The sequence below is a fragment of the Genypterus blacodes genome, unplaced genomic scaffold, assembly GCF_046128005.1.
Source record: "Genypterus blacodes isolate CSIRO-AG114 ecotype Tasmania unplaced genomic scaffold, CSIRO-AGI_Gbla_v1 ptg000067l_1, whole genome shotgun sequence".
NCBI lineage: Eukaryota > Metazoa > Chordata > Actinopteri > Ophidiiformes > Ophidiidae > Genypterus > Genypterus blacodes.
Window position 1 is genome coordinate 11,873,398 of NW_027466879.1, and position 27,566 is coordinate 11,900,963.

Genomic DNA, 27,566 nt, shown 5'->3' on the forward strand with positions numbered 1-27,566 from the left:
TGCCAAATATCATAAACATAAGTATATTTGCCTATAAAGCTCCTTGATAAACTGACACGTAGCTGTATATTATCACTATTATTGTTGTGAGTACTTGTAGTAGTGGTATTGCGTCATCAGTGAGTCCTGACGAGATGCTGAGTGCTTGTGTGTGTTTGCTGAGGGCAGGAATGTAACTCCAGAGGGATTAGAGCGGACACGCCGGGCTGTAAACCCCTCAGTGGCTCTCTGGCTGCAGTGCGTAAAGTTTGGGTCGCTCCTCCAGACGCGCCGCGCCGCGCAGCAGCTCGCATCCCACATGTGCGTCACCTCTGCGGGATATCTGACCGGGATGTTTCATTTCTCCTCTCCGCTCTGGATCGCTGATACATGAATCCACGGTTGTACAGTGGCTGATGTTAGGACGCTGATTCTTACAAACAGATCGTCTGTCCCGGAGCGTAACGGGGACATGGGTCACCTTCATGGGGAGACTTGTTTACCATTTGGCGCTCTAATCTGTGTGGCGTTCCTGTGGGGATCCAGTGTCAGCGCGATCAGAGCCACGTTTGGAGTGGACACCTCTAGGTAAGTCACACACACACACACACACACGAATCATATAATGGAATCATCCTGCGATTAATTCGGTGATGACTTTATATTTCGGGCTGCGCAGAAGCAAAACTGTCATTAAATATGCGTTTGGCTCGTTTTGTGGTACAATCATAAAGTTATTATGTCATTATAAAGCAAACTAAACCAAAACAGCAAGGACAACTTCATTTTCAATCTTAAACGTCCATGTTTTAAAGGTTAATGCCAGACCAAAAAGTTCTGTTAGTGTTTCTCTCGACAGTCAGTCTAAACAGATCCCCTCACAAACGCATCACCAACTTTGTACCGGCGTCAATTTTCCAAACTAAAACAATCACTTAAAAAGTGAAGTTAGTACGAAATGCTGAAACCATAAGCATGACGCTGCTGCTGGGAGCGGAGACCTCAGCTTGAACCACCCCGGCGCGTCTCAAATAATGTGGACGTCCAAAGAAATACAAATGGGCGGGGGGGGGGGGGGGGGAGAGAGAGAGAGAGAGAGAGAGACTCCAAATGGTTGGAATCGGTCGCGGTGTGAGGAACCAAATGTTATTGGTGCTCAAGCCATAACATGACAGATGTTATTAAGGTGGAGAGAGAGAGGGGAGGAGGAGGAGGACAATACGCAGGTTAAAGGAGACATGTGACAGTGTGACGTCACCGCGTCACTCGGTCTTGTTTGGCTCAATTTTTTTTTTTAAAAGACTTCTTCTCTGGTGGTAAGTGTGCATTTCGATTTATTGTGTTTTCGGGATTAACTTTAAAACTCATCACGTTGTGTTATGACGGGATGCAAACACACACACTCCGGTGATTGATGGTCCCGCTGCCCTGCATAAACACTCGGAGCGGCCCTGGCACGGTGTCTGTACATGAACCTTATATTTTATATCAGTGAAACCCGAGAAGCAGTTTGAACATTTATACTGTAGCGCGGATCACAACTCTTCCTGAACGCCACAACGGACTTTGTTATTTAATGTCATTTTGCTGTTTATTCTTACTAAATTAGCACTTAACTTTAGGTTTAGGGTCAAAATCAAATAGAGTGAAGCAGCTTTTCTGACTATTTGGACTTTCATACTTTCCCTTTTCACTGCCTTTTGTCATTTGAATGTGTTTTTGAACGCTTTTGTGTCTGAATGCTGCTCTCTCTCTAACTAGACCTGCCTTGGGTTTGATTGGCAGCTCGACCTAGTTAATGTGTGTGTGTTTGGTCTCCTTGTTTCGTCAGGACGGAGTGTCCAGAGAACAAGATTGTGACGGTGGAGTATCCCTGCGTCAGAGCTGGAGGGAAGAACAGCACTTGTTTCCGGTAAGTTCGGCACTGAAAACTAATGTGGGTTTTGAGCAAAGTGAGTCAAGGGCACAGCTGAGGTTCTGATTGGTTCCTCTTGGACATAATGTGCCGGAGCCATTAAAGGAAATTATGAATTCCAGTACAAAGCTACAATTCTAAATTGGTATTTTGCTGGCTTGAGTCTCCCAACCAAACACTGATTTGCTCAAGGACTCTCTGGCAGCAGTGGAGTCTGTTGGTGCCCATTCTACATGCCCACCGGTTATGAAATGATCTCTGTGACCACCAAACCCTCCCACTTCCAAATCTCTTGACACTTAAGCCCCCTTTTGGAAACTCAGTACGTCCATTGGAGAGAAAAACAATCATTTCCCAGAGAATCATGGTTCAGTCAGTGAAAGTGAGAACAGTAACCTTGACTTCTTAGTTTCAAACTGACACACTTATCTCTCATCACTGATCCATTGTGGAATGCAGATTAAAATGGACTATTACTCATTTTAGTTACATTTTGTTTTGTTCAGTGGTTTCAACATCAAATGCAAACTTTCAGAATTCCATGATTGATGGATTTAATCCGAGAGAAGACCTGAACAGTGACCTCTGACCTTCCACTTAGGAGGCATTTACAGGACTAAAATCTTCCGCACGTGTTAGAAAATGACCCGAAATAAGAGCCAAAAACAGTGTTGCTTGTTTGTAATACATACGTGTTACAACAGAAACATGATGGGAAATGGGGATGTGACCCAAGCATCTCATTCTCACTTCTCTCCTTCTGCGTCTATATTACACACAACCTCGTGGGGTGCAGCTCGTGAAAACATTCTCACTCTATTGTACAAGCATCTTGAAACACAAAATCCTGAGAATAATGGATGATGAATTCAAATTCCGAGCAATGACGGGGGTTTATGAATTTTCGCACACGATGTATCACACAGCGACGAGAAGAAAATCAAAGTAGATCACTCACTCTGACGTTTAGATAACTTTCCTCTAAAGCCCACGTTTGGCTCGGATTCGGCGGATGGCGTAAGGAGAGCCCCTAAAAAATGAGGCACCGGGTCTGGGGTGAGTCCAGGGGATCCGATCTGTTTACTGTCAAGGTTTGACTGTTACAGGCTCAGCGTCTTGTTTAATCTTTGACTCTGCGTGAGATGTGTGGTGCTGGAGGAGACGGATTAGATGAGTTTGTATTCTACCTCGTGTGTTTCTCAGGGTTGTTTGCTTTAAAGGGCGACCGCATTGATCTCTGGTGTCCATGTAAGTCTACGCGTTATGGGTTTGATATGTTTCCACTGCCAGCTGTCTGAGGTCGTGTCCATCACAGTCCATTTTTCAGTTTTGACAGACGGAGAGTGGAACAAAGGTGTTATTTTCTCTGGATGGAGGCATCATTGTCCTGTTTGTGACGTTCCCGCATGGAGGAAAATGGAGCTTAGACACGATAGTTGATGCACTGGTTGGTTGCACTGCTCAGTTGTTGTAAGAGTCAAAAGGAGAATGTGGTGACACTTTCCGGCGATTTCAGACAAATTCTCTAAAATGTTGAACTGGAGGAAGTAGGCAGGATGAGTCAACTATACTTAAATTAGCAGAATTCATTTTGGACCAAACTTTTATTATCATTATCTTGAAATGAGACATGTAGAAATATTGATCCCCTTTCTCCTGGATCTACAGTGTATCCATAACTGCTTACAGAAAATATAACAAAACCATTCCTCACACACAAATCTGTCTGTTAGTTTTTGTATAAAGTGTGTGCGTGTGTAATGAAAGTGATGCCTTCAGGTGCTGAGACACTGACACACAAACAAACAGCTGCATGTTGGGACTGAAGAGGAAATGGGGATCAGGTGTGCAGACAAGGTGCCAGGAACCGCTGTGGAAAATGACACGGAAATGTCAGAGGGTCAAATAGAGTTCACAACAAGTTGAAGAGGAAAACAACCTCAGTGCTAATAAATAAGCAAGTAACTGAATACATGGAGAAGAGTAAACATGAAACCAAACTGCTCTGTGTGCTTCATACATTTAAATTCATTGAGAGATTGAGGGGGCAGAGCAAACAGGGAAATTGTGCATCAAAGTGTCACAAAAGAAAAAATGCAAATTATCACCCATCGCACATGTCCCTTTTGGTAAAACAGGATTTGTTTGCATATTTAGTTGCCATTATTGAGTTTGGACTTTATAGAACAGACAGTTTTTAACTCTTTAAGCTGAATACACTGAAAATGTCTTCAAACGTATGTAATCCAGCAGTAATGTTCCAGTTCATTCCAGTGTTTGAGATGAGTGTGTGTAATGAAAAGATTCTCTATTAACTCTATATGTTTTGACACAAAGAACAAATCTTGTTATCATGATATTTTTTGAATAATTGTATTCAGTGAGATGCAGCGATTGCGGTGTGATGATGCTTTGACGTGGACATTAACCAGGTTTGTCACTCAGGATAGCACAGCGAGTACCAGAGGGGAGAGACTTGACACGGAGGCATATTCAAATATTATACTAACTATCTGACCCAGACCCGGTTCCTCTGTCTAAACCACCTCAGGCTGTTAGGCTGCGTGTTCGGTGGAGCTCATGAGAGCAGCGGCTCGCAGCTTAATCATCTTTGCAACATTTTCCCATCACTTCTGCTTTTCTTCTCTCCCGTATTCAGACAGGATGAGGGGAAAGTTATATTTACAAATGGAGTGTTGATCCAAGGAGACGTGTTAACCGTTTGGAAACAGGTCCCACCTACCTGCAGATGGGAGGCCAAGTTGCTATCAAAACAGTGAAGCAATTACGCCACTTAAATAATGGCAGGAGTGAAGTGTTTGCTTGACTGTGTGAGGACGCTTTATGAACTCCTCTCTGATGTTTTACTGAATTCTGACTGGGATGTCTCCAAAAATAAAGACATTTCTCTCCCCTTTCCCCTGAACGTGGTGGCAGATCTCCCACTCTCACCATTATCTTGCTAAATGCTTTAAATGTAAATGCAACGTCTCTTTCTCAGAGGGCTTTGCGGTGTTCTGCAGGAGTATAAACCCACGCTGCCGCTCTTCTCCCTCCGCGCTGCGGTTTCCCCAGCGATGAGGGCGAATCACTCTGAATTCTTACATTTCTATTGTTCTCGGTCTGATTCTGTCATCGCCTGAGGCCGTAGTTTAACTGTGCCAAGCCAAACATGCGTGATTCATGCCCAGATCATGAGTGGTGTGTACAAATGTGTGTGTTTGTGCGTGCGTGTTTATGTATGAGTCGGTTTTGAGTCGTCTCTGCGTTGTCTGTGCGGCAGGTTTATGATGATAAGAGCTCATTTGCTGCGCGTCTTTCTAAACATTCTCAGCTGCGGAGTCCGGCTCGGAGAGAGACTTGATGGGCTCGATAAAGCAGCAAGCAGCCCTTCCTCCAGACTGGCATGTTTTTCTGATTTTCAATACGCTGCCTGACTCGTTACTCCGGTAGATGACACACATACTGTACATATCACGCTACTTCTTCTTTTCTGAAACGTTAGTTCAGCAGTGATCAGTTTCATGTATGATATGGGTGGATACCAGACTGTTATGGAGAGCGGCTGGCACTCGAAGAGCTGCTGTTCAATCATGTGTGTGGACGGGATGTGAATGCAGAGTTCAGTGATGTTTAAAACTGGATTTAATCCCAGTTCAAATGAAGTAAAGTGAGTTTTCAATTCAGTTTTTTACAGGTTCACACTCAGATCAACCTGAACGTTTCAGTTGAGTTCCATGAGGTTTGGGGTTCAGGAGTGAACCAGAACATAATTATCTGATGTCATGATTTAACCTGCAGTATTGTTTTGCTCAGTCAGGACAGGAACAATATCCCTCTAATCAATCAGTAAATGTTGGAATCCTGTAATGTTTTGGACCTCAACATGAATCACAAATGGTTGGGAATGTGGTCATTTGTAAAGGATATTACTTGGCAATTCATGTAAACTTTTGCTTTATGATGCGTGTGAGTATCTGCATTGCAGGCACCGGCCAGGAACACTGAGATGTACGTTCTGCCTCTGAGCTGCTATGCTGCTCCTGGCACATTTCCTCTTCCTACCAGCTTGTGCGTCAAAGCCACAAGAGTGGAGAAAGAGCGCTGTCTTGCGTGAGTGAGCAATAGCTAGTTAGAGCTGCGTTCAGGCTCAAGTGGGAGGTTTGATTTACTGTAAACGGCACGCTCCAAACCCAGGGATCATTTGTTAAGAATGATTTGTTTGTTGCATTGTGCCAAACATTAGTTCAGACCGACCGCTCGATAATGAGGCCATAAGTTATTTTTCAAATGAATTCATGAATTGGGACATGAAGATGATAATTAGGATGGACGTGAACAATGAACATGTGCCTTCCACACACACACACACACACACGCAATGTAGTGCATAGCGTGTGTGTGGACGGAAGCACAGTCACCCACACTGCGTTTGAAAGAGGGAAAACACAGGGTTGAGACACAATGAATGTTCACCCTCACTGACTCACGCAGGCTTTGGTCAATTTTGGCCGACGTGCTTCTCCTCCATGTTTCTCTCTGATAGGATCTCTATGGCGTCTCTTATTGGTGTTTGGGTTTGGTGTTGAAACAGCCGCAGAGTCAGTCTGAACTTGCCAACCTGTGTAAGTGAGGACGCGCAAATTATCTCCTCTTGGCATTTATCGCGGCATTCTCACACACACTCAAGCACACACACGCTCTGTTATTTTTTTCCGTTCGGGTTTCTTATGATTTCACTGTCACATTACTAAAGCTTTGCAGAGTCGAAGCAGCGATGTAAGCTTCAATATTGTGAGGTGTTGTTTTTAGTAAACCTCACACATTTCAACCGCAAACCACTTCCTGTCATGAATCATTATAGTAGTCGTGCTGCGTTCAGCTTCTGCGAACATGTGGAGGCAGTGGCTCAGTGGGTAGTGCTTCCGCTTTGGAACCGGGGAAGGGTGGTAGTGTAATGTAATGTAAGTCGCTTTGGATAAAAGCGTCTGCCAAATGATCGTAATGTCCTCTGATTGCACCCTGTCATTATGTGTCTCATCTATGGACACAGTTTGTCCTTTCTTTATGTCAAGTTTGGAAATTTGTCTTATTTAAAATGAACAGACGAGTCCTGTTTTGGTAAATATTTGTTGTGAGTGTCTGATCATCTTTGGGAATTTGAATGACTGATCTTTTAAATCCATCTTGTGTTGCCATTTACATAATTTTAAAGTTTTTATTATGTCAATAAATCAAATAACAGTGAAATGAAGCAGAATAGATCCACAGAACTCCACTGTCATTCACACAGACGAGCCAAAATGTTGGGTTGTGGCTGCTTTAGTTTATTCTAATAAAACTCTACATCTGGATTTGGATCTGATTTGCTGCTTAACATGAGTTTCTTTGGAACCTACTGCAACTTGTTTGTGAAATTTGCACGGTCTGAGTCAGAATTGGATCCGACCCAGGCACAGACGCATAAGCGACATTAAGCTTTGGCAACACAGAAATTGCTTAATTTTATTGTGGTGTTTGTCTGTAATTGTGATAAAAAAAAGATAAAATAACACAAGATTTTTCATTGCAAACCACAGGGCTTTAAAAACTCCTGGTTTTGGTCAGTGAGGTCCTTTTTTGAGTTAAAGCCTTTAGGTTTCATATCAGTATCAGGTTTGATTCATGTCAGATTGTTGCATTATGACAAACAGGAAAGAAAACTTGCCGGCTGAACAGCGCCATCAACTGGTCATTCATGTTTGTATTTACAAATGTGTCAATTGTGAGATTTTGATCTTGAAATTCTGGCATTTTCAGAATTTACAATGGCATAATATACTGTATTTCTGTCACTTTATGGTGTTAACATAACAATTTGATTGGAAGAGTATCAATATTCAACTCTCATCTCAGCATGAAGGAGACTTTGGCTGTTGAGAACTATCCGTGTTTGGTGGTTTGACTTTGTGAGCCAACAGTGTTGCGCTTTGTTTTCAGTTTTTGTTCTAAAGGCCTGGATTTAGTTTTTTCTTCAGTTCTTGTAATCCATAGTCCTCCTCGAGCATCTAAACTCATTATACAAGCCACGCCAACCCCTCTGCCTCGATCCGTCCCTGACCTGAGGGAGGAAACGTGTGCAGATTGGATACCTCCAGTTACGACATGTCATCTTGGACTGCAGCAAACATTTTAAGATCCTGCCAAGCAAGATGAATGCTTTTTTTCCTCCTCTGTTCAAATCAGGGAGGAAGAGGTGATAATGTTACAGCTCTGCTCTGCCTCATCCCACATGGTGGCATGTTTCACACAGACTCTCACTCTCAGTCAATAACAGGTACACTCTCCAAGTCCAAGTTCAAACCCCCTCCCACACACACTCACACATCCCAGCCTTGCCCCGCACGTCACCCAGCAGCATTTAAAGTGTTCATTACTGAGACCCGACTCAGCCTGACTCCTGGCCTGGAATCCATCTTCAGGCTGTAGCGTTGCTCTCTCTCTCTCTCTCTCTCTCTCTCTCTCTCTCTCTCTCTCTCTCTCTCTCTCTCTCTCTGTTTTGCTGTGGAGACGGACAGAAGCCAGGCCTCCGTCTAGTAGTCTGCGCATTAACACCGGAGGGTTGAGGTCGGGTCAGATGTAATACACCATCAGATTCTCACATGCAGCGTGTTGTTTTGAAGTATCTGAAGTTGTGGCAGTTTGTTTGAGTTTGGTGTTAAGCAGGTGAGGTCAGAGAGGTTAGTCGTTAACAACCTGATCCTGCCCTTTGGGACCTTTTCACACACGCAAATGTCTTCACTTACAGCTTGTTAAAGGTTACAGGTTGAGTCATATGAGTCAAAATCATCGTGTTTTGTCCCTTTCTGAACAAAGAGGTCATTTGCATAAATGGTTGAGACAGGTTATGCAAATGTTGAACTTTGTGCATCTTCGGTGATATGAATGAAACTGAGTAAGTGTGAAGTTTGATTGAAACGGCCTGAAAGCACAATAAAAGAAATTCATATAATTCACTCAGCTCAAGTCATATTGAGTGCAAACAGATCGTAGTTGTCTTGTTTGCTCTCTTTTATTTCACCGTGAGCCGTGTTCAGGATGCAGCAATAACACATCACATCTGTCATCTTTGTCATGTGGCTTTGGCTTATGCAGCTGAACTAATGTCTTTGTGTTTTCTCATCACCCGTTGCATGTGCTTGAACCATCTCATTCGTGGGAAATCAAGTCAAATGGTGCGACGCAATCTGTCATCAACAAACGCGTTACACAATGTCAAAGGTCACCATCGATGTCTTTGGAAAGCTAAAAATGCCATGTTTTGTTCTGTTAGCCCAACACAGTGCAGGTTTCTTTCCTCAAATCAACTTGTCACAAATGTTGCACTAAGCAGACCTTGTATAGTGAAACACACCTATGAATGCTCATGTTTTAAATCAAGGGTGGTGACTGAAAAAAACTTTATGCGGATAGATTAAAATATTAATCTTTGGCGCCGAACGCTTGAACTTGCTGTATTTTGCTTTTCAACGGGACCGTTAGACACACGTCCAGCTTTCCAGACTTTCAGCCTTTCCATCACTTTTGGTGCTTTCCTGAGGATTTGCACCTCTGGCCTCTGTTCTCTGCTCTGTTTGTACATAACTCCACTTCATGGCTCAGAGTGAGGACGCCTGGCAGCAGCTAAGGGCTCCTGACTTACTTTTTACCAGACTGACTATCTGACTGGTTGGAGGACTGATTAACTTACTGACACAATGACCAGTCATACACTTACTAACTTAATGGCAAACAGCCAAGCATGAATAGTCTAAATGATGTGTGTGTGTGTAGGTGTGTGTCTGCACTTTGCTCACAGTAACCTCAGTACTAGAGATAAGGCAGCTTTGGGCTTAAGCTGCCTCTCATCTCCTTTATTCCTGTGTGGATTTACGGCGTTAGACTCGGCTCTGGACCCTACATGGTCTCTGCAAACAGTGCAACAGTAATTTGAGAAATATTCAGTCAATACTGTGAATAATAGCAGGCAAAAAGAACATGAGGGGAAGTGAAGGCCGCAGCGTTGTACTTTCAGGGTGAAAGATGTCTTTATGAGGCTCAGGCTGAGGGCGTGGAGTGTTTTGGTGTCTGTGAAATTTTCTTCTTCTCCTGGTTGCTCTTCTGCACAGAATTGCTCCAAATGGGTCCCAGTTGCGTCACAAGGACCACTGGGCACGGACTCAAGTTTTGCTTTGGTTCATTCATGACTTCCTCCGCGGTTGGAGGAAGACGCCCAAATTCCACTTCTCCATCTTTTACTTATTTTCATTGCACAAACTTCCTTCAGCAGAGGTTTTTTTATTGAAATCTAAACAAAAATCTTTGGAAATGCATTTTTAATTTCTATGAATTCAGAGATTACTCAATGCTGACAGCAGAGTACACATGAAGATTACACTGAACTTCACACGACAACATAATAACTCTTTTTCTGCGATTATGAGAATTTGGGGCCTAAAAACAGAGATCCTGAAGATATAAAGCATCCCTGCAGATACTGTATATACTGTACGTATACACTCAGCGTGCAGCAGGTGCTCTTTTTCCTTCCCCCTCGTCTTTGACCCATAATCTGCTCAACGGTACGAAAGAAAAAGCAGACATGGTGGCTGGCTTCTTTAAAGTGTCTGACATCATTAACATGAACTGTGTGCTTATGCTGTTGTGCTCAGTGATCCGGCCTCTTCATCCTCACTGACCTCTCTTGCCTTTGAGTATGAGCGTCAACATTGTGCTCAATCGAAATGTACGTAATATAGTAACATAAAAGATTGTTTAAATGAGATATAGAAGTAATCAGAGATACATGAAGTTGGCAGATGGAAAAAAGGTTTGCTTTATTTTCGGTCCAAATGAAATAAAGCTGCACCGTGGCTGGCTGAGTGTTTCCCTGTCTGGAGAACAAAACTCTATAAAAAGAACAGGAAGTGGAATCAGAGGAGGGAGGCCAGCAAACTTTTTCTTCGTCTCTGTAATTGGCGTCCCGCACAGATGAGGGCATGTGGTGAGAGACGGCGAGTGACGCACCGCTAACCTGCGCCATCCTGATGATCACTCTCCCTCTCACCTCTCTCACTTTCTCTTTTTCTTCTCTCTCCCCACCCACTCCTCCCTCTCTTCTTGCCGTCTCAAACTTTCCCCCCTCACTTTCGCTCATACCTTCTTCGTTCCCCACTCTGTCTCACTCACTTTTCCCCTTCACCCCCCACTCTCTCTCATTTCATACCCTTTCAGTCTGAATCACACAGACCACCCACTCCACCTCACACACTCTCACCATCTGCAACGGTGATGTTAGCCCACCTGGCTGCCTTGTGTATGAACGAATACACATATGCGTGTGTGTGTGTACACATATGCGTGCAAGTGCAGGAAGTTGCCCTCTTCCAAAACACCTAAACTCACCACAGGAGACCAGAGAGGCAGACAGAAAGGGCAAATATATGAAGAAACACAAAGATATATACTGATTTTCTTTATACAATCTGAAGTAATGAAGTATTTTTGCAAACTGGTAGTGTACTCTTTACGGAGTGATGATGGTCTCAGCAGTAACTCATTAAATGTCATCACTGAGGGACACAGAGTGATGAGAAGTGATTAGAAGACGGGGGGCCAATGAGTGCCCCAATAATGTGAGAGGGAAAGAGAGGGAGAAATAGAGAGGAAGAGGGAAAGAGGCAGAAGGGTGGAAGAGGGAGAGAGGGGTAGAGAACGAGGGCGAAAGAGAGAGAGGGGGAGAGAGTAAGAGGAGACAGAGAGAGTAAGGCGAGAGGGAGCCTTCTGCTCATCTGTATCATGTGAAGACAGAGAGTTCCTTTCTGTAGCAGGTGATGAGAAGCAGGCCTGTGTGTGTGTGTGTGTGTGTGTGCGCGCGTGTGTGTGTGTGTGTGTGTGTGTGTGTGTGTGTGTGGGGCTGCAGGGCCTGCTGGGCTCAGAGGTCCCCCTCTTACAAGCCATAAAACAAGCCATTATATCACCACTGTCACAGTAAAAACATCCTGATGTAGTTTTGATGTGTTTCTTTTTACTAGAATTGAACATTTCCACGGTTTTCTCTCAAACTCCTTCAAGGTCCGTGGAGGGTTTTAACACTCAGTTACTCTAAACTCCCTCTAGTACGATTTCAGTAATAGTTTGTAATCAGCTAGAAAATATAGACGTAAAGCATTTATCTCTTTTTTCCCCCAAAGAGTGTGTGTGTGTGTGTGTGTGCAAGTCGTCACCATCAGTGCATAACTGTTCACAATTCACAGAATTTTCCAAATCAGCAGTAAGCCCAGTAGGCTGATATCCAGTGAAGGATGGAATACAAAAATAGACAAACAATAAACAGTGAAATTAGGTGTTAAACGCATTCATGTCAAACAGCAGGAAGCTTGACGGTGAAGAATAGATGGAGCTGAAACAGGTAACAAGGACCAGATGCCTGTGTGTGTGTGTGTGTGTGTGTGTGTGTGTGTGTGTGTGTGTGTGTGTGTGTGTGTGTGTGTGTGTGTGTGTGTGTGTGTGTGTGTGTGTGTGTGTGTGTGTGTGTGTGTGTGTGTGTGTGTGTGTGTGTGTGTGTGTGTGTGTGTGTGTGTGTGTGTGTGTGTGTGTGCCTGTGCGAGAGAGAGACGCATGTTTGCAATTTTGGGACATATGTTTATGAGCGAGTATGTTCTGCATGTGTATGATATTATACTTTGAAGATGCCTGAAGGTATTGAGTATCACTGCATTTGATACATTGGTGTGTGTGTGTGTGAGAGCATGAGAGAGAGAGAGAGAGAGAGAGAGCAAGAGCAAGTGTACATGAACACAGCCATACTTCACGCTTGTCATATTTGTAAATGTTTACTTATACTTCCTTACTTCCATTTTTGTGCTATTTTCTAATCCAATAGATGAAAATGTCAAACTTATTACTGCAATATTTGTACAATTTGTCACATTTAAGCATGGAAATCTGTAGTGTTGCATCCTGATACGATACGAGTCATATTTTGTAGACGTTGTCCCATATACTTGTGTTTTTCATGCGTCACAGCAATTCCTGCACATATATGTCTAGGATATATAGGTGTTGGTATTCATATTGAAGTGTGTGTGTGTGTGTGCATGATCAATTTCTTTTTCAGTGGGCTACTGTAATTGCCCAGAGTGCATTTCAGCGAGGCACTGACAGCTCTGTCTTACGCTGAGTCATCAATACGGTGGATAAGTCATATTGAGCCTTTCAAAGCCGACGGTGGAAAGACTTGGTGAAATCTCCACCGTTGCCAAGTGGAAACAAATCGGGGACTCGCACATACGGGCGGCACATTGGAACTTGAACGCGATCCGTGGCGGATTGTTTGCATTGCCTCCAGATGTCCACAGGGGCATCCTATTCAAATGATGACTCTCTTGTTTCTCTTCAGCGTTTCCACTGCGTGTACTTTGGACGCCGATCAACAAACCCCAAGCTGTGGGAAAAGTAACCTGTTCATTTTTCTCACACTTGGAGTTGATACAAGCTTCTTTCAGCAGAGTCGTGAGCTCTTGACTTTTGCCGTTTGATTACGATGAAAAGCGCTTAACGCCGTCCTCTGTCTTCGCTTTCTCTTTTATACGGCCTTTGAGTTACGCTTCCTGTGTTTAATGGAGCTTTAATTGTCTTCGTTGTGCTGTTGGACCTCCCAAAAAACTCCAGTAATCATCTTCCATCTTTTTCTGGTTAGTGCCCACCTGAGCAGCCCTCTGGACGAGCACGGAGGCTGTTTTTTTTCTTCCTCTGGTGTTCAGTGGAGAATCTGCTCTGCATTAGCTCTTTTTGTACTGTCGTTGTCAATACTTAAACAAAACAAATCACTCGCCAATTGATTACAGGCAGGAACAGCGCTGTATTGTTTGAAGTCGGGGTGCCCAGCGGGGAGCATGTGCCGGCATGCATAAATGTTTCTCTCATGTAACGGCATTGAAAATGGAGAGTAAAAGTAGTGTGGACTGAAGCAGCTGTGGAACATTTATAAATCTCTCACTACCTCAGGGATTTCCCGGCATTGGAGCTGTCAGGAGGCTATTTGGAAAACTTGGACGACCTTCTTGGTCTTATCAGACCGTTACTTTGAGCCTTGGTCACAGTTTGTAGAGAGATTTTCAGTGAAAGGACCCCCTTTAAAAAACGGCTCGCTTTCCTGTTTGGCAACCGGACACGTGATTAAAAGGGATCTGTCGTCGCTCGGGCTACGCTTCTTAGCTGCGATCGCTCACCCTTCTGCACCTCTCACCCATCACACTTTGACCCCTGTTTACTCCCCTTCCCTGTATCGGACCTTCACTCTCTCCCTTTCTCTCTGGCTGTGTTGCCCCTCTCCATTTCAGCACAATTCATCAGCGTTAAAAAGATGCAGACAGATGCGACTCTTTATACAGAATGTTTTCCATTGTTGATGAAGGAGCAAAAGTAGAATTTAAGGTCTCTATTTTCTGAACATTTTTGGATATCACAGCCCAAAAGGCCCAGATCAGACACTGATTGCTGTGTGCAAAGTGTTTTAAGATGCAATCTGAGAGCCACAGTGATACATCACAGACCCTCGAGAGATATCAGACGGGGGAAAAAGGCGAGAGACCCATGAGAAGGAGTCGTAGCACCTGCAGCAAAATATTACAGCCATTACAGACACTAAAGTGCAACCAGCTTCCTCAGTACGGAACAATAAAATGGCTTTTCCAGCTCTGCTTTGTGTTCAGGAACCCTTCAAGCTGATAGGAACTTGCTGCATTTGTATTTTGGCCAAAAGCTTTGCACACATTTGGCTGCGAACACGGTTTCCCCCGTCTTGTCCTCCCACATATTCTCCCACCGATCTCCACTGTCAGGTAAGACACCAAACCTCCAGGTCCCTGCAGACTTGGACTAAGTAGGTCACATGCGTCTGTCACAGAAAGTAGCTCAGAGGGTCAGAGATGCCACATTCCTGCAGTGACACTGAGCTTGGGTGAGGTCACAGAGGCCAAACCACTGGGAGAGCTCTGAGACCCACACGCAGCAAGACGCGTTCATCACCATCACCAAATCCAAAGATCCAGTCTCTCTCCATGACAGAAAACAAACACACTCCTCTTGTTTTGACCTGCAACTATAGCAACCGTGAGCCAATCAGTGCATCTTTGGAAAATCTAGATCTTAATCTCACAATAGATTCGATCGCTGGATAGAGATAAATTTTCACTACATGATTCAGTCCAGTTCAGCAGGAGAAGTGTTCACACCTCTCTTGGTACGGTTCATCAAGGCAAGTCTGAACACTCAGGTGTGATCCAAAACACTCGAACCCGGGGGGGTTTGGAAGCAGCTCTGAAGCTCTGAAGCACTACTGTGTGAACCCAAAACCAATCCAAGATGTAAATGCAACGGTTTTGTGAAAGAAAGTAGGTCTGGATGGGAGAGAGGATGGTGGAGAGAAGAGGAGAGGTGAGGCGTAACAGAGTGATGTTGGGTGTGGGGGGGTCAGCCTGTACTGGTGGAAGTGGTGGAGACCTCCTGTGCTCCCAGTGAAAGCTTCCTCTGTTAGGCCAAAGCTCTGATGTTTCCCCTGAGGCTCTGGGTCCTGGAAGTGGGCTGGCAGAGTAAATAAACAGAGAGGAGGCGCTCACGCTCGCCACACTAACACCTCCACATATGTATACTCACACACGTTTGAAAAGAATACACACACACACACACACACACCCACGCACGATTACACACCAACACTCTTGAGCTGCACGTGCAGCTTTGCCCAACACCTCCACACCTTAATGAGCTGATCTGGCTCGCTATTTAAAATTATGTATTAATGTGTGTGAGTGAAACCACCCAGGATCACATTAGAGGATTTTCCGGATCTGTAAAACATATTCAACTTATTACCACATTCATGGACTTCATCATAAAGGCAATTTCTGCCCACAAGCCTTCGTCCCGCTAATTGACTAAAACAAAAAGCAGCTTTGGAAGACCTCGTAAAAAAAATCTCTTAAAACCCCCCCAAGGTAGAGCAAAGGCAAGAAATCAGCAACATGTTGAAGCAACAAAAAAAAACTCAACGTCAGCTCCATTAAGAAATGAGCCATACAACACACACACACACACACACATACTCCCACAAGAGTGTATGAAAAAAAAGGGAGGTGGCAGAGCTCCAGAAAATGCATGAAAAAGCTGAGTCTTGGCCGCAGTTACGATGTAGTTTTATCGACATCTACTGATGCTAATATGTTTGAGCGTAATCCTTCATCAAATCATCACAGGCGGAATACGCGGCCAAGTTTCTGTAATTTTTACGAGCATGAGGCGTGCTGTGCAAATAAATCAATTATAGCCTGCTGATGAGTGCAACATGCCGTAATTAGAACATGAATCGGCCACATTAGTGAGAGACATACATCAGCGTGACAAGGAAGGACAACCAAATCACACACACATGCACACACATGCGCACACGGTCAGTCTCCTGTCCGGAGCTCTCGAGAGGCCATTGCCCCCCATTTCCTGTAGAGTCCCAAGAGGAAAACATTGGTCTGACAACAACCTTCATCCCTGTCTTCTTTTTTTTACACCACCCTCCTCCTCTTCCTGCTGCTCCCCTCCACCCTCCCCATCATATTGCCATAGCATCCCCCTGAGGTCATCTTTGCGGGCCGAAGCGGCACACAGGAGACGCGTGAAATGTGTGTGATGCACTTCCAAAGCCTGTCAGGAGAGACCGGCACTGTACCCTCTCTGTGTAATCTTCCTCACATCTCGAAACTCTACACTGCAAACCTGGGAATGCTGCGCTGTAATGTGAATGGGATTCATAATGCACGCTGACTTCCCAACGAACGGCATCGCGGCATCCCAGGCCCTGATCTCAGGACCTCTGCACTGTCTGGGCCAGAGGAATTGGGGGAGGCGGTGAGTTTTCACGGGGTGCTGTTATGAATGTGCTGTCTTTTGTAGCGCATTCCTGCCTGCGAATGCACAAATAAATCACAGCAATGCAGGATGGGAAACCATAACAGTGAGCGCATCCCCTCCCCCCCTCCCATCCTCCCTGGAAGGAGACCCCCTCGCTAAAGTACATAATCTTGTGCGTAAAGTGATCCAGACCCAGGGCTGCCTCTGGATCCTGTCTCAGGGTTTCTTCCAGTGCCTCCATGCTGATTTTGGCAGCAGCTCTGGCAGCAGGCCGGGGCTGAGCGGGGGGGGGGAGGGGGGGGCTGCCTGTACCACTCACTGGGCAGGTAGCTATGCTCCACACTGCTGTGGGAGGAAGCTGGTACCCAACGTTTAGGGACGAGGCTGGACGAGGGACGTGGATCAGACCAAGACATGATGAAGATTGTTTATGGAATAGATTAATTTACTGGGGGGGTTGAGGAGCTTCAGTCCCTCCACTTATGGCAGTATTGTTCTGTCTTATGTCATTGTGTTTCCTACCAAACATCAGTGACATTTGGCAGCTTGCTGTTTTAATCCGAGGTATTAGTTTGTATTGATGTAATAATTAAGATGACCCACAGGATTAGTACTGGGATAGGTTAAGGGCTTACATGAAATAATTATATAACAATTATAATCATAATTAATATACAAAATGAATCATATTAGATCTGACGAATCAATGTGAGTCACAGAAGATGGCCTCCATTCTAACAGCAGCTTGTACTGAACTCATTCAGTTACTTGTACAGTAATTAATTCAAGAGTTTCTCACACATTTTCTTCAGTTTTTCCCTTTTTGCACTGCAGTGCTGCGGCAGTGGAGCGGATGTGATGCATTGCGTCCTCGTCAGCACATCTGATTCTGCTGTAAAGTGCCTCTTTTCTTTTATGTTGTGCTGCAGAGAAACCACTTGTAATGCAGTAAAATGTTCTAATAAAATGTAAAGCACCACCATAATGGAATCACTGAAGCCTCATCGTGTAGGGATTTTCCCCACCCAAACATTTTATGCATTTGTGAAAACAAAGTAAAGAATTATGTCAATGTTGGGGAATAAATATCTCATGTTAAATCTGGAAAAGATAAATCCTGTTTGGCCCTGCAGTGTAAAACTGGCTGCTACGGCTTTTAAGCAATCCTGGCTTCAGAGGGTCTAGTGAGAACAAAATAATATACTCCTGGAAGAAATAAAGATGGAAATGACGGACATATCGTCGCCTTTCGTGGACAGACGTTAACAATGAAGCCAACAACATGTTAGACTGAGGACAGAGAGACGGAGGGGGGAGGGGGGGGGGGGTGAAGCTGTGGACTGCCCGATGAAATATGAGTGCGATCAAATGGCACGAGCGCAGAGAAACAAATCAAATCAAAACTCTGAAACTCTGCTTAGTGTGAGTAAAATAAAAGACTGAGAGAAGGTGAAATGAGGAGTAGAGGAGATTAGGAAGCTTGCCAGCATCATGGATCGCTCTCACTAATAAACCCTGACTGACATTAAAAGCCTGCACCCGATTACTAATATCACAGCCCTCACACATACACACACACACTGTATACATGTGGTATTTGAAGGCCGTCACTGATATTTTTATTCTAAAATGAAGGTGTTGATAGCCAATATTTTGTGCTTATCTTTAATTCTTTGTACAATTTCCATGCCAAAATAACACAAGTAACCATGGTGGAGAAGATGTTGAATCCTTTCTCGGCACACACATGCTTACTTACTTATTCGCAGACACACACGCGCACGCACGCACACACACACACACACACACACATGCAATGTCACTGACCTTGTAGTCATTCAAACAGGCAAAAGTCAGATTCCACAGAGTGTAATGGAGTGTGTTTTAGAGGCCATGATGACCCGTCCTGCTGTCTGTCCGAGACCAACATACTTTCACATCCCAAAACAAAAACACACGGGTCGCCTCCTTCCCTTCCCTCCTCTGCACACACACACACACTAAACACCCCAATGCCCTCCCCTGTGCTGTCTGTCAAAGGCACCCGTGGGAGAGCTGAAGCTGCCACAGATGGACAGGCTGTCTGCGGCTGCTCCGGGATGTTAAATAGAGAGATTATCGGGATTTTAGCTCTTCATTCAGCTCGAGCTATATTCCACTATCTCATCCTATTGTTATTCAGATTATTTCGCCCTATTTTGCCGATGCGTAATGGAATCTCTGTTTTAGCTTGTTGTTATTTAACTTTATTTCTTCTCCTTTCATTATCCTAAACTGAAATAACAAAGGTTAGAAGAGTATATAAATACGTATCAGTTTAGTACAATGAAGATAAAGATCCAAAGAAAACTAAGCAACTGGTACTAACTACTTTTTATTTTTACCAATTAAGTTGCTAAATAGCCTACATGCTTTAGAAATCATCTCTAAACTGAACATCTGGTTATCTTATTATAATTTTGTATTATTTCCAAAAGGAGCCAGATCAGTGCATCAGCAAAAGAATGAACGCTCCTGATCTGCTCCCAGTGTGTGTTTGGGTTTATAAATCACCCAAATCAGACACTTGTTGAAGGATTTAGGATATTTAAGTTGAAGTTTAGGTTACACTTTCTCTAACTTTTTTCTTTTTGAATGACCCAATGTCAACGCAGGAGGCATCTGCTGTAATAAAGAGAATGACAGTCTCGGTTATAAGGAGGCTCGTCGTGTCGTATTAGAGTCAGAATGACTCACGTCAAACCCCCCAGTGTGACGCATGAGAGGGTATAAACTCACTCACATCTGCATCACATTATCTCATCTTAGCTGACTGACTGACTGATTGATTGATGACTCACCAACTGAGTGACTGACTGACTGACTGACTGACTGACTGACTGACTGTCGATGTTCCTTCCCTCCTCCTATTCCCTCTCCTATCTGCAGCTATAGGCCCGTCACGGCCTTATCCATCCCTCTCAACACTCGCAGTCACAGACTGCAGATTAAAGCTGCTCTCATCTGGATCTCATCAGGTATCGGCCAGACTCGCTGTTTTATAGGTTATTTTTCATTCAGGGGAAGGAGGAGGGATCTCCGAGTGATTTAGGGTTACACTGCATGGAGGCTGGAGGAGAATAAAAGCAACTTGTCGTCTTTAGAGGGCCGTGAATGAGGCTGCATGCTAAACTCCCTCCGGTAACAGTGAGCAGGAGAACAGGAGTTGTGTATTTCTGCCTGTTTGTTCCTTGCTAAACTGAAGAGTGTGTGTGTGTGTGTGTATGTGTGTGTGTGACTGTGTGTAAGAATTGTTTCATGGTTACGCTGCTTCAGTTTCTGAGCCATTTCCTCTGTTTTTCCAAATGGTTGTAACATGTGGTTGGTTGTTGCTGGATAACTGGACAGGTACTGTGTAATTTCCCAAACATCATGAATCCATTTTTGGATTTTGTTGCCTTATATCTGTTGCTCAACGCTGGATTTCAAAATTATGCTGAACTAGTAAAATATATACAGTATATAGGAACAATGTATTGTTTTCTAACTCAGTTGGTAAGTGAGTTGAAGTACTGGTGGATCCTAATTTACAGACATTCCACCACATATATTTATAAAGATTCACTGTTTTTGATATAGGCATATATAAGATAATATTGGAAACCCCTTCATACTTGAGAATACAGATTTAAAAAAAAAACAAGAAGTAAAATTAACACGGAGAATAATTTGGACCTGGTCTATTTGTTGTCTCAATATTTAAAGTTGTTAGAGAATGAGCTGAAATCAAATTAAAGTCTGACAGAAACACATAATTGTTTTTCTTCTTCTTTTTTTAGGAGAAAATGCTGTGATGGCTTCAGGTTTGTGATGGGCCACTGCATACCTGAAAGTAGGTAAAACACACACACACACACACACACACACACACACACACACACACGTCCTCTCGCAACTCATTTACTTCTATATCAAATGTCATCAGTTTTCAGTTTTCAGATAAAAACTGGATGAACAAAATCAGTCCAGATTTGTCAATGAACAGTATCGGACCTCCAAAGTTGTATTCCTGGCCAGTTTGACATCATTATAGCCAAGGAATCATTACAGCTAAATTGCAAATTGCAAACAGCCAAAAAAAAGGGAAAAGAAACTTACCACATTTCTGGCAAAGAGTCGAAGCCACATTTTGGTTTGGCACTTGGCCCTACAAATGAAGCATTCAGTTTATCCTGATGAGGAACATTGAAGGCGCCCTCTAGAGAGCCACTAGAGGTCACCATTTTCCATGATTATCTGATTCGCATTGTGTTCCACCATTGGTGCATGAAAACTCAAATAAATCATACGTTTTAAAGCATAAAGCAAGAGGAGTTTCAAGGAAATTTACCAAATGTGAATGTTGAGGTAGTTTATCACTGAGTTTGATCTTCTATTGTGATTGATGTGTCACTAGGACAGCACTGAAAATCTGCTCAGTCATCATTGAACATAAAACAGTCTTAAATGCTTTATGTGTAAGAAAGTGTTCACAGCTTTAGGCAGGGCAGTGTTTTAACCCAGAGCAAAGACCAAATTGATGTGTGTGTGTGTGTGTGTGTGTGTGTGTGTGTGTGTGTGTGTGGTTATCTACTGTTTTACTGCTGCAGCAGAGAGAGGAGCTGCAATGTCATTCTTTTTTACTGTTGAATATCTTCTCATTATGATTTGATGTGTCCATAAAAATATTAAGGTGACAGGACAAAGTGCTTAGTTTGATCATTTGTTACATTTTGCATATTGATACATCAATTGCAATATAAAGTGTGTGTGTCTTGTGTCGTGTCTGATGTATGTTTTCATACAAAATCTGGAGCATCGGTGTAAAACAAAGTCATTTTCTTAAACGAAATGATGACGCATCGTTGCTCTGCTTCAGTAGTGGAGAGTTCATGACACACAATGAATCCTCAGAGAAACATTGAGCTTGAGCAAACCCACTCAGTTTCCTAAGGCTTTCAGAGTAAAACACAACGACTGAACTGATGTTAAACTTTATGAATGTGAGATGAAGTAAGATTGTGATAATAAAGAGTAATAGCTCTCCAGGGTAATAGAAGTAGCAGTGCAGGATTACAGACATATAAAAATGAACTTTGGGTAAATTTAAGATGCTCTATCCCTGCGCTTACTTGTTCTTTCTCTTTGCAGACGTTGATGTGTGTGCGGCGTCGCCCTGCGAGCAGCAGTGCACGGACAACTTTGGGCGGGTCGTGTGCACATGTTACTCCGGCTATCGCTTTGACAGAGACAGACACAGAAACCACAAATCTCCTTACTGCCTGGGTCTGTCTTCTTCTTCTTCTGTCCCCCTGAATGCTTTGAACCATTGCGTCTGTCTTTGTGTTTGATTTTGTACTTCTTCTACTTCTTCTACATTTCTTAGCGCAGTAGTGTACTTTTCACTCCATTTATCTGCTGACTCCAGTTCATTACCGTCTCGTTGCAGATGTAGACTTATAGATTTACACATTTGTTCGGTCTATAAGAATATTTGACCAACACTGAGGTCAAGGGAATCTCCAACAAAATCCCATTGAAATGTGTAAATGATAAGATAAAACTTTATAGTAATAATTTATTGTAAAAATGATTCAGTCTCTTTCTGTCATTTCATATCTCAATCCCCTCTTTCCCACATGTGTTCACATGTGCAGACATAGACGAGTGTGAGGAGCCAGGCAGCACACTGTGTGACCATGAGTGTGTGAACACGGTGGGCAGCTTCCTGTGTCGCTGTCGCAGTGGTTTCATACTGGCGCCGGACCAACGCTCGTGCATTGCCACACACAACTGTAAGTTGTCTGACATAGAGTCAGAGTGTGTGACCAGTAACACACTGGTCTATTGCACCACGATATATTATACAAGATAAGAAGAGATAAGTTATCAGCTCTGAACACATAGATAAAAGGTCTTTCACTTGTTACTATGACTCTGTGTGGGTCAAATTGTCCAAATACTGCCAAGGTCAGCAGTTTGATTCCCAGTGAGGTAACCAATGCTGATCTTTTGTACACTCCTGGCAGCTTCAGATAATAATTTAAACATTTATTTTGTCTTGTAGTGAGCTCATCAGGGAAGTCAGACACCTTGATGAGTGCTGGCTCCTGCTCGTTCACCTGTCAGGATTTTGTGAACATGAAAAACACTCTGCAGCAGCTCAAACTCAGGCTGGGCAACACACAGTCCCCGAACCAGGTACAGCGTCTGCTTTGGTTGGACTTTTCTACAGAATATGTCAGTGTGATGTGAGTTCAATTTGGGGTAATCCTGCTTTTCTTTGACATGTTTACTCTCATTTTGTCCTGTTTGTCTGTAGCTGGCTGGTCTGGCTAAGAGCAGCAGCAAGCCCTCTCAGGGGAGAGCAGGCAAACGTCCTGACAGCCCTTGTGTTTCTGGTCCAGCTGGTCCCTCGGGAGCTCCTGGAGTCCCAGGTAACATAAAGGGTTAAAGAGTGTAAAAGTCATACTCTGTCCTTATACTGCAAACATTTTGAATATTACTGTTTATGAATGAAGCATCTCTTTGTAGTGTGTTTAATCACTTTGTTCATCACCAGGACACCCAGGAGAGCCAGGAAAGAGAGGGGACCCTGGGGACACGGGCCCACCTGGCCCTCGGGGGCCTCGGGGTGACATGGGACCCATGGGTCCAGAGCCTGACCTGAGGCACATCAAAAGAGGCCGCAGAGGGCCAGTGGTAAGAAAACAAAAGAAATAATTAACACACTGCTTTCATATTTACAATATTTACAAAATTTTCTCATTGGGACATCAAAACGGTCAGCTAAAGCCCCTGCATCCTCACTTTAGATGCAGTGACACAGCTAATTTATTACAAACTATTAGTAGTAGTAGTAGTAGTATGGTGATGTCCTGTTTCATTTTCATTCCAGTTCGGTTTTCATTTCTCAAAAGGTCTGATAGAACAGATACACCCAAACAAAGTCTGGGAAGGTGGTTCGGGTCTTTGGGTTTGTTCAAAGGTGGTACTTAGAGAGTTCTGACTGCCCTCTGCTGGAATTAGAGAGTAGTCGGATTGTATGTGGATTGTATCAGCGTCTCTTTCACACAGAAGTCTGGAATTATCCGAATTAACCAATGTGTTGGTCAAAAGAGGAACTTTCTTTTCAACCTTATCACTTAGTCACATATGAAGTTTATTCCACAATTACTCCCAAAATAACTCTATTTAGGAATTAATTAATGAATTACCTTTATCCAATTAGGGGATGTGCAATTTGACGTTATATTTGACATTATATTGTGATGTGAAAATGAATAAAGTCTTTTTTAGTGTTGGAACAGTGAGAGTTACAACATCAAAACCATGTGTTACATATGCCAGCTGTCAAAAGTTCTCATCATCGTGTCTTGTCGTTCATGCAGGGATCCCCTGGGGCGACTGGAAGAGATGGCTTTAAGGTTATTACTCACTCTCTCTCTCTCTCTCTCTCTCTCTCTCTCTCTCTCTCTCTCTCTCTCTCTCTCTCTCTCTCTCTCTCTCTCTCTCTCTCTCTCTCTCTCTCTCTCTCTCTCTCTCTCTCTCTCTCTCTCTCTCTCTCTCTCTCTCTCTCTCTCTCTCTCTCTCTCTCTCTCTCTCTCTGTGTGTGTGTGTTTCTGTGTGTGCAGCCAAACACTCAACTACTTTCCTGCCTACAGTTTTAATTGAATGATGGACTACATTACAGCATCACCCTGTCTGGTCACACAAGCTGCGCTGGTGCCATCTAGTGTCGGCCTTTCATTTAGACGAGTGACGAGTGAATGAACCCCAAAATGTTCTTCTATGAAATGCCGAATGTCTCTTACTCGTGTTTATAATATATATTTGGCATTAACAGGGTGACAGGGGAGCTCCAGGTCCCAGAGGCCCACCGGTAAGTTTGGTTGTTAATTAAAGACATGTATTCACATTTTAAAGCAACAACAAGTTAGCACTTTCTAAACTTGAATCATACATACATCTACATACATAAGTGCTCTCCTATGTTTTAGATATTTGTTCTTGCTCATAACTCTTCACTGCATCAAAAACACCCAAAAATATAATGTTAACATTTACTTACGACAATTTGTATTTTTATACTTACAATAAATAAGAATCTACTTAACTGAGACAAACACAAACACAGATAAAGAATGACATTCCAGCACGTCTGTGTTAATCATTGAATTCCTCGTCTGTCCTCAGGGACCGCCCGGCTCGTTCGACTTCCTTTTACTCATGATGGCCGACATCCGCAATGACATCATCGAACTGCAGGAGAAAGTGTTCGGGGAGAGGCGGGGTCTTACTTTGGACAATCCACCCCACTCTAGCGGAGAAGTGGATTTTGTAGACTGGGGCTCAGGACAAGGAGATCTTATGCTCAGTACCTGACCTTTGACCCTGCTCTCGCCACATCAGTCGAACCCAGCAAAACAAACACCAAATGACTCTTCTTCTTCTTTGTTAAGGATGGTGTGAAAATGTTGACATATAAACAATTCCTACTCTCTTTGCTGGGATGAAACGTGCGAGGAGCCTTGATTGCGCTCTACACACTGCCACAGACGGTTAAACTGAGCGATCAAAGGATATCAAAAGCATAAATTGGATCACAGACTATCTTATCCACTACAAGCACTGTCTTGCTGCCTTTCTTAATGTTGAAGGTGTGAGTGAAGGATGTGCGTGCAGGAGATGGAGTGAGAATGATGCAGCTTGTTGCGTCTGTACGTATGGGACTCCACGCTGTGCCTCTGAGCTGAACCACTTCAAACGATGAACTTTATCGTCTGCATCTCTTCCTGTTCCTGCGTCTGTCCATGGAAGCTCTCTGCCAAATTTGCCTGCAGGCCCCACGTACAGACAAAAGACCTGGGAGCATAAATTACACTGCACCAATCTGTAGTATTTCAGCCTGGAAACTTGATCTCTGCTGCCCCCAAACATCGTCTGTCATGGATTCACCAGTGTGGACAATGTCTCTGTTGTGGGACGAAAGCCTGGTGTCATTAAAAATTTTGCTCAATAGTGTACAACATCTGAAAGACTCAACTATTTTGTGTCATATATCATCTTTTAGTACCATGAAAATACAGCCACATTTGAGTAATGCAATATACTCATCTAGCTTTAATCAGAGGAAGATGCTAAGAGTAATAATTTAGCAGAAGGACCTTTGTTTTCATGTGTAAGGCATCATAAACAGTGTATTCTGGGTTTCTGTCTAAGCATGGACTAACTTATGTCAGTCTTGTGTAAGGAACGGCATTAATAATAATAAATAATAATAAAATGAAGAGCCAAATCAAATCATCCAAGTACCTCATCAACAAGCCGTCAACCTGGGGAAACAAATCACAAAACGGCTTGAGTTTATGTCCTTTTCCTTCCTTTTTTACAATTCCATATGTTCACAGATTAAGCAGCAATGGTATTCTAAACCTACGAAAGATTAGAAACTAAGCAGCCTAGACTCAGGTCTAGGAGTCAAGGCTCTGCTCTCTCCCTTCGCTATTTAATACTGATTTGTTTTGTAAATTCACCATCCACCAATCTTTCTTCCTCCACCCATAATCGACCCAAAATTTAAAAATGGATTCTCAATTCAATACTGAGATTATAGACAGTCAGTTCCACAAGATGCATCTTTTCCAGGCCAGGAGCTCCACAGGTCGCTGCCACAGTAGCTACCTATCAAAACCACAAACTTGGATAGATAATCCTCATTTACAATTTTGGAAGACAAAATCAGGATTCTAACATCGCCTTCATGCAATCGTTGTCTCTCCATGACCAGTGAACTGAACTGGATGTGTAAAATTGGTGGAGTCGCCCCTTAATGTAAAACAACAAGAAGCTTTAAAGGCTGTAAGATTTTTCCCTCATGTAATATTAATCTAGGAAATGAATGTGAAACTATATTTGTAGTCAAACTATTGATTGTATATTTAATACTGAGACCAGCTGTTGTGAATTATACAAGACAAAATGAAATAAATGAGACATTAAATAATTAATGCATACAAAAAATCACTAATTCATCTGTAACTATGATTGGTAGAAAGTTGTTGTTGCAGAGGAGTAGACCTTGACGTGTATCGCCATTTTCTCTTCAGGCCAAATAACATATCTGAGAAACAAACACTGATGGCCGTTCTCACACAATTATTAGCATTTAAAAAACAAACTATTTACACAGGTTACACAATGATGTTGAGTTTACACAAACAATTGTTATCAGACAAGCTAATCATGTGTGATTAAGGTGTAGTGACTGTATTTAATTATTGAGTATTTGAATATTCTTTCCTTTTCTTTGAAACCTGCAGGGACATCATGGCAGAGAGCAAACACAGTTTTTTAACCATTCTCTTTTGTCAGAATTTATTATTTACAAAAGTCCCATAAACATAACAGGATCGAAAGTTGGCTTATTCCTACTTACTTCTGCACTGCTGCACTATTTTGTAAGATTGAAAAATTAAAGATTTCCAATGCATACATTTTCAAAGAATTTCATTCATATGTCACAAAATAGAAATGAACTATATAAAACTAACAATTGGTGAGCGCAAACACATGTCATGATCCTGGATAGTCTTTTGTTTTGGTTCTCCTCTCTGATCTTATTTTTGTTACTTCACTTCCAGCCCTTGTGTCTCTTGATTGCTCATTGGTTTCGCCTGTGTCTGTTCTGTCCCAATCACCTGATCCTCTTTCCCTTGTTTATAAGTGG

At 43.1% G+C, this 27,566-nt stretch overlaps 1 protein-coding gene across 1 annotated transcript; it reads left to right on the forward strand.

Moving 5' to 3' along the window:
- Nucleotides 1-172: 172 nt before the first annotated feature.
- Nucleotides 173-27,178, forward strand: LOC143005079 (collagen and calcium-binding EGF domain-containing protein 1-like). The gene is made up of 11 exons (XM_076156323.1): nt 173-567; nt 1,811-1,891; nt 20,638-20,690; nt 21,989-22,123; nt 22,495-22,632; nt 22,905-23,038; nt 23,160-23,274; nt 23,400-23,539; nt 24,229-24,264; nt 24,684-24,719; nt 25,034-27,178. The coding sequence occupies exons 1-11, from the start codon at nt 452-454 to the stop codon at nt 25,220-25,222; spliced, it is 1,173 nt and encodes a 390-aa protein (XP_076012438.1). The 5' UTR covers nt 173-451; the 3' UTR covers nt 25,223-27,178.
- Nucleotides 27,179-27,566: the final 388 nt, after the last annotated feature.

What these genes read in the sequence shown, in the direction of transcription:
- LOC143005079 (XM_076156323.1), top strand. Translation starts at nt 452, where the DNA reads ATGGGTCACCTTCATGGGGAGACTTGTTTACCATTTGGCGCTCTAATC. An exon ending in GGGCCACTGCATACCTGAAA is followed by an intron (nt 20,691 to 21,988) that starts GTAGGTAAAACA and finishes TTCTCTTTGCAG; the next exon opens with ACGTTGATGTGTGTGCGGCG. An exon ending in GGGAGCTCCTGGAGTCCCAG is followed by an intron (nt 23,275 to 23,399) that starts GTAACATAAAGG and finishes GTTCATCACCAG; the next exon opens with GACACCCAGGAGAGCCAGGA.